General features: G+C 39.7%; 1 protein-coding gene across 1 annotated transcript in view; it reads right to left on the bottom strand.

Annotated features, from left to right (window-relative positions):
- The window catches only part of ZNF704 (zinc finger protein 704), an 87,546-nt gene that overhangs the window by 21,995 nt on the left and 51,531 nt on the right, over nt 1-14,020 (bottom strand). The window contains exon 3 of the mRNA XM_066179713.1: nt 1,494-1,597. Within this exon, the coding sequence (XP_066035810.1) occupies nt 1,494-1,597 (104 nt within the window). The remainder of the gene's footprint in view (nt 1-1,493; nt 1,598-14,020) is intronic.

The following is a 14,020-nucleotide window of genomic DNA, read 5'->3' as shown; positions in this document are numbered from 1 at the left end:
TTCCAATCAACAGCTGCAGCTAATGTGCACTGCTGCTCCTGGCAAGTGTCACCTGTTCAGACTGTCTAAGGTGGCAGATAATGCTTTACCCACAGCTCCCTAGGACCGGGATGCAGCAGGGGACACGTGTGTGCCTCGGCCACACCAAATCCCTGCCTGCCACATCAAGCACAGATCCATCTTCAGCTGTGGTTTTGTCTGTGAGCTGAGCAGCCGGAGAGCAGGTGTGCTTTTACCCTTCTGCTGGCCTTTCCCAGGAGCTGGCAACATCCTGTCCTGAGGTGTGACAGTCACCAGGGATGTCACTGCCTGAAGTTTCCCAGGGCTTCTCAGAGCAGTGGCACTCCAATAAACACTTCTGGCTTTCAACACTGGAAAGCACATGAACAAAGGCCATGGGTGCTCACGGCCAGAATTTCAAAGAAGGATAAAACTTACATTTTCTGAAAATAAATGGAAAAACCACAGCATTGACATTTTCTATGAATTCCTTTAAGAACATAATTCAGTGGATCATGCCTGTTCCCATAAAGAAAAGCAAGTATTCCTCAATCTTTCATTATTTACAGTAGGAGAGCATATACTGTTTTTTTTAGCAGTTACAAGTGAGTAAAAAAAGTCAGTGATACAAACAATGCTGAGGTACCCTAACAAGGATGTCCTAATTTAAAATATTCCTTAAAATAAAACACTCCAAAAAAATTATCGTAACTCTTGTCAGTCTTGCATAGATCAATTAAATTTTATTACCGATTTCTTCACTACCTGAAACTTTTTATATTTATTTTTATTGGTATGTCTTTTGCTATACCATGAAAGAAGTAGTCTTAAACGGATTATGGATACAATGGAAGATCATCAGAGCTACACACAGCACAGAAACTGGAGGTGCAGAGAGAAGCAGACCTCTTACTGTGCAGATTGCTACGCCACGGCCTCTCAGCCAAGGGTTGTGAACTGGAAGTGCTTTATCTTATTGTGGCTTTGGGTAAAATCTGATCTCATTTTCCTGGAGTGGATGACAAGAACAACTGCTACCATGTATCCTGGATATGGCGCTCAGGAGATGGTTTAGATGTGAACATGGTGGTGGTGCCAGGTTGGTGGTTGCACTTGGTGATTTTAGAGGTCTTTCCCAATACTAACCATTCTACAGTTCTATGACTGTATGTGTGCAAATGCAGACAAGCTCTTTGAAAAATTGTTTCATCGAGGTCAAGAGACTCTCTGAAGTGCTCATATCCCAAGATGGAATGGGCATCTCCCATTTCATAAACTAGAGCTGCTCTACTGTTAAAGAAAACATTTCATTTCTGCCAGTGCTGCACCGAAGACTTTGACTAGATTGGAGTAAAGCTCAGTATGATCCCCAGCCATACAAGAAGACAGCCACTCACCATTTGTTCTCCACCATGGCCACAACTCCTGGAAACAAGCCCCCTGACAAAGGGCCCTGGCACCCCTTCCCGCAGCCCCTGGCTCCAAAGGCTTACCGTTGGGTCGGACAGGAGGGCTGCGGACCAAAGGGCTGGTGGATAAACTGGTGAGTACCATGGCTGCTGTTACTTTATCCATGTCCAGTTCTTCCAAAGATTTCCTGAAACACAGTGAGTGAGAAGCAGGAAACACATCAACAAATATAGAATTTTTTTTTTTAGTGTGGTTTTTTTTTCCCTTGTTTTTAATACAAGCCCAAATCCTAAGTCAGCACAGCATAGTAACAAAAACAAGCCGCTGCACAGAGTTCTCCAAACATTGGTCTTCTGGCAGCCTGAGCATATCAAGAGGCTTCTACAACCAAACTAACTCAGTGTAAATAGGAAAAGAAGTGAGAAAACAGAATATGTATTTGTATCAAATTTTCAGGATTACTTTGACTCTCTATAACTTTGACTTTGTTCCTTTTTCATTTTTCAGAATTTCAATTATTCATGTTCTTAGAGCCAAGTGTGTTCTTAAGGTGGTTTTCTTTGTCTTGGATGAAGACACAGTGATGCAAAATTGGGTGAGTTACTAGCAACATTAACTACATACATTAGTCTCTGTAGGGTAAAGGAAAACCAGGAACTGGAACTAAGGGATATGAGTTTGTTGCTTCTGCTTCGCACTACTATTGGTCCCATACTCTCTCCAAAAGACTGACCCTAAATTTTTCCTGGTCGGATTAAAAACCAAATATTTTAAGTAATTAGGAAACTAGCATAAAAATGGTGTAGGAGGGGTAGGAGGGTAGGGCAAAGAAAGGGAGAGAGGGAGAAGTGGGGACAAAGAGAGCGAGACAGAGATAGAGAGAAGATTGTTTTGCAGGTGTAATGGGTGCCTGAACCAGCACGATGGCACAGGGGCCCATTGCTCCCTCAGCCTGGTCTTGCTGGGAACCTGTGTAACTCAGAGGAGAGGACATGGAGAAGAGGTAATATGGGAAAGGAGAGCAGCCAACTTTCCAGAGAAAGGAAGAGAAGATTTGGACAGTGGCGAATGTCACCAGGAACCAGGATTCAGTGATCCACTGCTCAAGAAGTCATGGGGGGGTGGTTTAGGCAATGAAGGATTTTTTTTTTTTTTTTTGCCTGTAAAAATTATATTCTGTCTTTTTTACCCAAGAGTAACTCTCTCACAATGTAAAATTTCTGAGGAGTCAATGCACCAAAATAAAACTACCAAACCCACTACGTTTAGCAGACTTTTGCTTTCCATCCTTGTGGGTTGGAAATCCTTGTGGGATTTTCACCTTGTGGATGGAACCAAGGCAGACAATTTTTTGAAAACATTTGCTTTTAAACATATGACTAATCATCCAAAATCATCTTCTCAATTCCTAGAGATCAAGTTAATTTTGTTCTTACAAAAGGACACTTCCCCCACCGTATTCTGCTTTCTGGTCTCTGGAGATGTCTCTGTGCCTTGCCAGGAGCTCTAGTGAACAGATCAGGTTGAGTCTAATTTAAAGCCCACGATAAGAAGTAGTCAGCTACCTGCTGTTTCCCATCAACTGTTGGTCAGTAAATTACCAAGAGGAACAGGATGTGCTGGGTGCACTCCCTTTTCTGGAATCCTATCCTATCTCACCCACCAGGTGGAAGGTTCATTAACTGAAAACTATGCTACAGTCAAAGGCTCTTGATATTTTAGTGAGCAAACCTTGAACTTGCCCATGAAATGTTTCACAGCTGCTTTCTGGCTGGTGCAAGGACCCACACAGATGCTGATGAACACTCTCCCACGCCACACAGCGGCTTAACTCTCACAACTGTCTTCTGCAACACATCAGCGCCTGGAACTGAAACACTGATGATGGCTCCTGCTGTGTTGTGATTATATCTGTAGAAACCCTTCTTTCCTTCAGCCAAGGCTTTTGCAAAGAGCACAGCAGCCATATGGCCATCATCAAGTACTGGAAAGATCTCGGCTATCTGCTACAATCAGCTGAATCCTGAATATATCACCCATTAGCTCCTTGTGCCTGCAGAGGAGCGTTTCACTCAGAATGCCAAATTCCTCTGGGCTCAGAAGACCCTTTCCCCAGAGTTGACATGGAGATGCTACACTTTCTCAAGACCAACACTGCCAGATGGTTTTCCAATTACCTAATATCCCAGTATGAAAATCTAGTTTCTGAGATGGCTTCACCCACTCTGTAGCCCACTCCTGCTGGACTACACCGTCCCTGTGACTATCCAGTTGTGAATGATCCAGTACTATCTGCATTTCTGCAACATATGAGGACAAAATGAGCAAAAGTTCCTGGTAAGATGGAGAAGCTGATCCCTAGTGTTTGCAGTCAGCCTTCCAACAAGGCTCTTCTGTGTGTGTGGCAACAGGACTAACATGTTCCCATCCAGGCCTCTGCAGAATTGCAAAATCACACTACAGCAGTTGTTGCAAGTGTTTGCCAAGTTGGTGTCAAGATGTCAGAGTCTAGACCCGGAGCTAATCCCAAAGTTTCCCCAAGTAGTTTATAACTAACTTCTTCTAGTTATTCTGATTTTTTTTCTCCCCTCTAAAATGATAAGCATTGCTGTTCTGAAAATCTAACCCTTGCTCCAAATAATTTTACAACGTCCCAAAATTGTCAGCATTGACATCTGTGCCTAAGGTGAAAGTTTTCACAAGCAGGCAAAGAATAGGAATATTCATAAGAACACTTGCAATTTCCAGCCATGCTAAATCACACTCTTGCAATTACTGGAATCCTTTTTTCTTCCTGATCCAATTTAAGAGGTTAACAGCCCAAATAAAATGAATTTTGGACCTTTTCTCTGCCCATTTTGAATGACAGTCATTTTTACTATTTACTGCTCCTCAACTGCATCCAGCAAACAAGAACACTCTGCTCATACTTCCCAGCCACAAGAATTTTAGCAGCTACAAGGTCTGGCTTATGCGACTCTGCTCCATTTTTACAGTTTGGCTCATAAATGTAAACACACATATTTCATATATCACACAGCCAGTACTGCAGCAGCAGCCTTTGAGATACAGGCAAGGCATGAAACTGAAGACAGCAACCACTTAAGCCATCTGCATTTAGTCAGCCTCACATGTGAGTTGATGCATTAAGACTGTCCCAATACTTTCCAGCTTTCTCTGATGGAAAGCTGAACTTGCACACAGCTGTTCAACACTATTTGGACTCAGAGGGGAGAATAACTTGCTTGTTATGCATCAGTTGTTCCCAAAACATTTATCCCACCATTACTAAGGTGATTTTCTGTGGACTGAAATCATAAGCCCTGATATTACTGTTAAGTGTAATGAAATTTAAATCAGTTGTAATATCTACTGCATCGACTATGAAGACTTCTTCTTTTCTCTAACCTCAAATCCCAGTCTCCAAATCCATCTCCCAGCTTCTGGATGGATGTATTTGGATAGTCTGCATTTGAGAACCAAGCAGTTTTGGATCCTTTCTTTCCAAGTGTTTGTAAATCCAAACACATGAGATAGCCAAATTACAATGGATCAGCTGAGGTATCAGCAGTACAAGTTACAGGTCCTTGGAGGCAGACCTTTTACCACCACCCCAGCTCTCTTTGCTTCATGTCTCCCTGCCCCCTCAGCAGGGAGAGTGGTTTCACTGGATCCCTGTAATACACAAATCTAGCCAGCCTGGCAATTAAAAGTGTCCTTTTCTTTAACAATCAAGGCAAATCAGACTACACTTACACTTGATCAATCCTTTCCTTGATTTTGCTGATAAATTTATTGCTTTTTTGATAATAATTTATCCATGTTAACCAACCATCACAGTTTCCCCAGTCAAAGCTCTCTACAAGGAAAGGCTGGGTTTAAGCTCCAAAAGATGAGAAGAAGAGTATCCAAGACAAAGTCCAAGGCTATGTAAGTGTTCCAAATCAATGCAACATCCAATCTCCTACCGTCCATTTCTTCAGTCAGTTCCTGGTTACTGTTACCTTCAAACTCCCTACTAAGTATTATTCCCATCTGGACACACCTATACGACAGTTCTATTTTTCCTCTATTTTTAAAGATTTGCTCTCAAATAAATCTTTAGAATTACAAATTTTTTTTCTAGTTTTTAAGTCTTTAGAGTACTCTTTATTACTTGCCTGGCTTAGATCAAAAAGCCTGCAATCCTTCCTCTCGGAAAGACTGCATTATAAAAGAGTACTTTACCCAAGCATATTTTAAGAGTACTGGAGAATATTCCTAGAGCAGAGAAAGTGGTAGTAGTAGCAGGTGCTTTTGATAAAAATGACCCTATTGAAGAGCACAACCAAGTTTACTTGAAGCAAAGAAAAAAAAAAAAAAATAATTTTCCCCGCCCACAACTCCAAAACTTTCAGTTAGCTCCCTAACCAGAAACCTCTGACCCCAGTGCAGGAATAGTGAAAGCAATGAGGCAGCAGTTCACTGTGCCAAAAGGGCTCTCCTACACTCCAGAGCTGCCCCAGCACAGCCTGATGTGGGCCAGGCAGTATTTCCTCACTGGGACTCCACTTCCATCAAATAATGAGAGGAAAAGAAGCATCCTGCAGCTGGCAGGACCAGGCTGCAAGGGGGTAGAAACTGCAGCACCAGGAGAAGAGCCCCAGGGAGGGGAAAGAAAATTATATGTGCAATTACTCCAAGAGGATGTTGGCTACAAAAGCTGATGGTCACAGAACCAACCTTCTCTAGAATCACATACCCCTGCTTTCCAGCATTGTTGAGCCTGCCTCTCCTTATCCTACTTTATAAACAATAACCACCTGAAGCCCATAGTTTCTAAACATTCAGATTTACAAAAAGGCTCACATTTTCCTTTCTTTTAGCAGTCATGCACTTATCTGTTTCTTACTGCTAACCTCACCAGAGAGGGACACACACACACACAAAAAAAAAATTAACTAGGATTGACAAGAAGAGAAGCAGTCAAGCACAGAAATGCTATTATTCCGTGTTAACTCTCTACTGTCCTCCACCCAAAATTCAGCTTATGACAGTGGTTAAAAACACACCTGGATCTTTTGTAAGAAATATCATATAAATTTGTGTGCATTAATAAGCTATGACTGGGACAAAACAACACTATATTTAAACTGCCCTCTCCCTCCCAGGCTTACATGTGCTAAATTCTCATAAAGAGACCTCTGAAACCTGAGTCTGATCGCTTGACTATAGCAACATCACACTGATAATGTCATACTGAGCACTGCATCAATACTGATAAACACATTGTTAGAAGCTTTAGACACCAAAAATATGATCCATCATATAGTGAATCATTGTAATCAGTGTACTAGTAGTAACAGAAACATTTCTGAAGTAAAAATCCTAAATTACATTTTACAGGTAAAATAAAGATATTTTCATTTTCTTCAATTCATCATTAAAGGCAAAAACAACACCCAAACAAGCAAGAAAATCCATGTATGTGGCTGTGACTCCAAGTATGTAAAGTAACTACAACCACTCTTCGATACAGAGTAAAGATCTACATCATTCTATAAAATATTCTTAGTCCATACAATACTTTGAATTTACTATAATACTTGGTTACCATCTAACAACTCAAAATACTGACAGTACAGCTAAATTATCTTACTTTTTGCTCTTGTGTTTGGTTGCTGATTATGGAGATTAAAAATTACTCATTTGTCAAACACAAAACCGAAAGTTACAGAGAATTATATAAATAGCCCAATGTCTTCAGCATTTTTAGGTAAAAGCCAAAACTTTCACAGTAAAGCAATAAGCAAAGGGAACTATTTCCAAATATTCTATAAATACAGCACAGTACTAGAATGATATATCTCAGAACATTGACAGCATTACTATTCACACATTTAAAAAGAGAACTGGTGTTTGATAATTAAAAGAGAGATACAATAATAATGCACTAATTAATTAGAACTTAAGGATTTCTGCCTTTGCTCATTGTGGTCAAACATAAAAAGAACATTTTCCACACTAACTTTATATTTGCAGACTAATTTATATGCAGAATGAAGTGCCTTTCTTTGCTTCTGCTGTCCTTGCTATACACACGCAAATTCTTTTCATACTGACAGTGACTAGAATTAATTAAGATGAAAATACAAACATAGGAACTTTTCTTCTAAAAAAACATATATACCTGAACTTCTTAAGGAAAAGAAGAAAAATCCATCAAAGACCACCTCAAAGTTCGCCACCTCCTCCTGGCCAAGCTAACAGATTTTATGATTCAGTTTTTCAAAGGGCCTTTGGAAATTTGGCTAGTGAGTTAGATAGAGCCTGAGAGCCCTTGACAGAGTCCTCAGTAACTGAGACACTGACTTTCCATTTGGACAGTAATGGCTTAAAGACAATAAAAAGACTCTGCATATCAGTCCTAAGAGATGGGAGACATTCACAGAGTGGTTCTCAGCATCCTAGAGTAGAAAATACAGTTTAACAGCACTGAAGAGAAAGTGGTGTGTAACACAGGCAGGTTACTGAGTGTCTTTTATTTGAACTTGCATCTAGCACTGCTCCACAAAGAATGGGCCTGTTTTCACAAACACGTAATTCTCTATTGTCTCCATTTTCACTAAAACCACTAAAACTTAACAGAAGACAATCCATTCATTTTTACAACCATTTTGCAGATGTAGATATCCAAGAAATTGCAGTAGGTGGTTCCAAAGGTCAGCTGATGTTCTCTCCCACACACAGGGCTCTCCCTTGTCTCTCCCTCTGTTGCTCCAGCCACCTTCTCAAGCTAGATGGCTTCCCAAGTCAGGTGTGACCCCAGGAGCTCCTGGAACAGTGTTTCCCAGTCTCTCCTGCCTGTGGAGGTACAATCCAGTGATGACAGCCTGGCTGCCATGAATGTTACCACCACACCAGGCCTCTCCAGGAGTGCTGGCAGAGCGGCATCAGCAATAAAAAGGATGTCAAATTTCCTGTGATTTCTGTTGTCTGACGTAAACACACCCCACGGACATGCTCTGCTCCTGCTGCCCTCTCTGCAGTCCAGTGGCAGGAATAGTTGCTTTGCCCCCTAAGGCTCTCCAGAAAAGTTGCTTAAGTTTTGCAAAACAGATGGAAAATGCCTTTCTCATAGAAACCTTTTTATTACTGCTTTTTGAGCAACTTGTCTGACTTCCTTAAAGATAACTGAAATTTCAAACCTATCCATATGGAAACAGGACTCAATAGATCTTGCTATCTGATTTACAAAATATGGGAGTGGGGAGGGAGAGGATGGGTAATAAGACACTGCTCTCATTATTGGCTGGTGATAAGATCTTCAGTTTTAAATGCTCTGCATAAATGGGAACAGTGAGGCAAGCCAAATTCCACACTGGGAGATAAGCTGCAGTTTACAGGAACAATTTATTCTATATATTGAAAAAATCGATCCAATGAATAATTTTTACTTTTCAAACAGTTGCAACCTATCAGGAAAACTTATCTGGTGAAGAGCCCTTGGGGCAATGACTGAAGCTGGAGTAGGAGTATGACAGAGAAATTGCCTGCTTCAAAACAGAGCAATCAAATAAAGGGTAATCTCTTGAAAGATTATGAGTGCAAAGCAAAAATTAAATTAAGAAAGGAATAACAGAACCCTGCAGAGAACAGTTATCCTTTATGGTCATCCACAAATCTTGAGGATTTTTGGGGAAGATTTTCTGTTCCATTTTTTCTACTTTAAAGGCTACTTGCTGATGCAACAAATAACCCTGTACGCAAACCAAGTCTCAATAGTGCCCTGAAGCAACAGACCAGTTATTCCAAATTTTATCCAAAGTATTCATGTTCCATCCCTTTCCTGCCTGTGCCTTATGCTACTGTTCTAGTTTGTTCACAGGTACATCCCCTCTCATAAATGAGATCACTTTGACAGGGCACTGTTTACAGAAAGAAACCTTCACACTTCTGATGCTTTCCTCTGGGAAAGGGGCTGGACCACTTGCTCAATTCAATACAAATTACCACGTTGAAGATGAAAAAAGATGGAAAAGTAACAAGACAGAAAGTCCATAAATCTTCCTTAATTTTTGAAAAGAATGATTAGCTGAAGATATCCTTACAGCAGATGCTACAGGAACTTAGTCTTTTCCAAAGTAAAGAGAAAATGCAAGGTCAAAAATGTTTTGTTTTTCCTTCTTTCCCCCTTATCTATTGCAAACAGCATGATTCCCCCACTGTATGAATGTCTAATATTCCCAAAATATGTTTTGTAATATTACTGCATATATACAGTCCTAATGCACATACATGGGTAATTTGTTTAGCATAATTTGTCTCTAAAAAGTTGCTGTAAGTCAAGTTTAAAATAATATTAACTTTTTTTTTGCCACACATTAAAGTATAATTTTTTCTAATAAAATATACATTGATGAAACACTTGAAAAAAACCTGCAAGTCTTCATCTCACCAAATCAAAGAGCCACAGGCAGGTTGTTCTGTTGCTATATATATCTACTAATGTGAACAAAATGGCAAGCACTTTGCTGAAATCAAGTCAGTCTCAAAAATGACCTAAGGGTCATTGTTTATTGTTCATTTTTACATGTCATTCTTTCTGCGCTTTCCAATTATTTGGAAATAATTTTTTTTTTTCAAGCAAGAAGCAAAGAGAATTGTAAATAAAAAGCTGCTGACTACATTATTTAGGAGACAAGTAGTACCTTGTAGCAGGTTTGATTTAGTCACTTCTACAGCTGTTCTGCTGTTTTCAAGCTACCAGACATGGAGAGCAGAAGCTCCAAGCTCATCACTACTTTATTTGCTATGACGCCACCTCCTATCAACTGCCTTTTTGATGTGAGCATATCCAGGAACTTCAGCATTTCTTTACATCAAACTCCTTCCATGTTTATTAAGGCACAGTTCAGGATACACGCCAATGCTGAGATGTGAAGGAGTTTCAGAATGAAAATGTTTCCGTCAGCCAGAGATGTGAGTGATGTACTTTATAGCAACCCACAGTTCCTCTGAATTACACACGAGAGATACAAAGTGAAGCCCCTGAGGCTATTCCAGTGTCAAGAAACTGCCTTCGCCAATTTTATGCCATGATGACTCAAGAGACAAGCTGATGTTCTGACAACACACTGGCAACGTGTTGAAGAGCTAAAGAAGGCCTGAGTCCTTCTGTTTTAGGAAAGAGAGTGCTAGATTACAGACTGAAATAGATACCGCCACATTAAAAATACATTGTGAGGTAAGCATCACCATCTTGTACACACTTTACACCATATAAACTTGTTTCGAATGACACATAGTTTAACACTAGGTCTTTCAGATTTTTCAGATAGGTTGCTTTTTTGTTTAAATCTCACAATTACAGAGGAGAGATTTCTGTTTTTTCCTTAGCACCTGAAACTTCAACTGGACATTTTGAACTGTGAAGTATCACCACCAGATAATCTCCAGGCTTAACCAACACAATGTTTTTAACAAGGGCACCTGACTTTGAAACAATTAGGGCACAAAGCCATCTCTCCACTGAACCATCTCTTATAAAGAAGAAATACATTAAATCAAACATCCTTTCTTCTTGCTTTTTAAATAACTCTTCAAACCTTTCAAAGGTCCAAAACAACTTAATTTCTTCCAAAGGAGCCAAATACAACCTTGTAGATAGCCATCTTCTCATCTCATGAGTTAAACTTTTGCTGGACAGATAAAAACTAAAGATATGTTAAAAATTATGGCTATGAAAACAAACACTAAAAAACAAGAAGATTTGAGTAGATGAATGAGCAGTAAGGAAATGCCACCGAAGCCTCTGGGCAGAGTAGGACCTATCAGGCATGAGCCAAAGGTGCCTGACACTACACATCCATGTTAAAGCATCACCAGAGTTGCCAGATTTCTGTGGCTGAGCAAACCATCTGCGCAGTTGGTGTGTGGAGAAGTCCAAGAGCACTGTCCCCTGCATGTACACTGTACAGCATGTGCATGTGACTGTCAAAGAAATCCCAGGCAGGAATAACTGCACCAAAATTTATGTATTTGTGTACAGTAGAGTAATATCAACAAGAAAACGAGAAAGTATGGACCATCTAGACTATCTGTTCTAGACAGCAGCCAAGGGTCACTGATAGCGGGTATTAGACTCCATGACCATATATATTTCTTCACTACTCAACGCTAACTACTGCACTGAAGATGCTCCTCCTTAACAACCCCACTGAAGATGAGTTGAAAGTAATCTCATGTAGAAGGTCCCTCCTTAGTCTCTAAACAATCAAATTTTATTCTGTATTTCCCAGCTCAGGGTATTCTCCTAGGGTACAATTTTCTAACTGATAGATGTTTGCAAGGAGCAGTGGTGGCAGATTAGTCGTATTTTTTTTTTTTTCATTTTGTAGTATTGTTAAGTGTCCCGCATCCCAAATAATGAAAGTTAAAAACTCCAGCACTAGACCCAGAGCTTTGCTCTTAAACTGTACCACGGGTACGGTCCCAGTGTGAAAAAGGACATTTCACACATAGAGCTGGTGACGTTGCAGCTGGGAGTGATCATTCTTGCTGCAATAGCATGAACTGAAAACATTTGTCATGGCAGGAAAAACAGTACCATCCACCACTACTTTGCATTATAATGCACTAAGGCCATCAAGCAAGATGCCACAGTTCACTTAAACTATGTGACATTATGGTATCTATATCAGACCTTCAGATCTATCTTAAATTAAATAAGCATTTCACCTTTTACCCCCCCACCACCATTTAAAGTAGACTTACTCACTTATAAACAGTTCTAGCACTCAAAAAACACATAATTCGTGACAATTATGGACACACAGTGGTTTCTCTTTAAAGCTACTGGGAAGTTACTTAGTCCCTCATGAAATTTCTGAGCTTACCTTTGATTCCCTTCCTTGAGGGAAATCTCTCAAATCTTTCTTTTAGAGAGAGATGTCAATGAAAACAAACCAACCAACCAAGCAACCAACCAAAACCCCCCCAAAAAACCAAACCCCAAAAACCAACAAACAACAACAACAACAACAAGAAGTTATCATAGAATGGCCTGGGTTGGAAGGGACCCTAAAGATCATCTAGTTCTAGCACCCTTGCCATTGGCAGGGACATCTTTCACTAGACCAGGTTGCTCAGAGCTATGTGTTTATGTTTTTAAAACACGTGTAACAATCCTGGTGGAACAAATTGGACCTGAAGGTAAAGTCCGATCCTGTAACTGAGACAACTGCGACACAACAATGCCAAATCATCAAAAAATCAAGGTTGCATAGTCAAGCAGAGGGTGGAAACACACAGTCTGAGAGCAGAGGAAGGCTGACATTCCATAACCTGCAATACACAAAACACCTTCTAAAGTGGTAGAGGATGCAGAAAAAGCTGGAGGCAGTAATTACTACGTATGGTTCTACTGGGATAGTAGGAGATTTGGGCAAAACTAGCCTTCAAATTATTGCCTTCTCTGTGATTTGTTTCCAAGCAGTTTACCTATGACCTGTAATGCCATTATAAGAAATAACCAAAATACATATTTACATTTAATGTGAAAAAAAGCAGAGCTTCATAAATGATCTGGCGATATGAAAATAAACATGGATTAAGAAGTCCTATGAAACTTATTTTTGATAAGGCATTGTAAACGTACAAGATGGTCAATTTAGATGGAATAAAACTGAAGGGAGGTATGAAGAATATTTATTAAGTACTCCTGACCTAAATGTTTTTCCAAGATGCTTTTTACATTAAACATTTATTGTGCTAATAAATATGTTTGCTCTATGAGTCCAGGGCTTTTTGATGTGTTTTTATTTGCTTTTTAATTACTTGAATGTTTTGTTTCGAAAAGAATGAAACCGCTGACATAATATGTGGTAGCTGAAGAATGCATTTTGCTTAACTCTGTTGTCATCTTTGGTGTTCTTGTTCTGAATTCAACCTTTTTTTCATTACAAAAAACTACCAAAGCTGTGGCCTGCAGGTATCAAAGGGAAATTGAGAATACACCACTCAGCCTCTGGTTAGTACTAGGTCCAGCTTGTTCTGCAGTTTGCTCTGCTAGACAGAAACACTTCCTTGGTAATGTATGTATTTGTGTTAGAAGCTGTTTATAAAGCCAAAATACAACAATGCTGTACAGACTCAGTTGCTGAATATGTTCTTGTAGTTTTCAAATCAGGTAGCAAAACCTGCTCACCACCTTTTTTTTTCATTATTATTTTTGTCTAGGAAAATACTGCTCTCACAAATATTACAAGTGATAATTATCATGACATAAAACAGCCAGTCACTTATTGTGGGTCTGGTATTATGCTCATGTTATCCATTCTCAGACTTTCATAAAGCTACTCCTGCTGCTGAGAGAAGTACAATAACAATCATGACAGTCACCAAAAGAAATCACACAAAAATTATCTTCATTAACATCTTCACCACTTTTCATACTGTCCTATGCAAGCAGTATTCTGTATTAAACTACAGATGCATGTTGTAAAAATCTACCAAAGTCTTACTGAAATGTCCATGTTACAGTTGATACTACAAACCTCATTTGTGCTTCCATCTATCAAAGACAACACAGACTTTAATGACAGGAAGGCATCGTTTTCCACTATAGAAT

This window comes from Chamaea fasciata, unplaced genomic scaffold, assembly GCF_029207755.1.
Source record: "Chamaea fasciata isolate MVZ Bird 193981 ecotype frontalis unplaced genomic scaffold, bChaFas1.0.hap1 SCAF_1, whole genome shotgun sequence".
Classification (NCBI taxonomy): Eukaryota; Metazoa; Chordata; class Aves; order Passeriformes; family Sylviidae; genus Chamaea; species Chamaea fasciata.
This window is presented reverse-complemented; position numbering and strand designations above follow the sequence as displayed.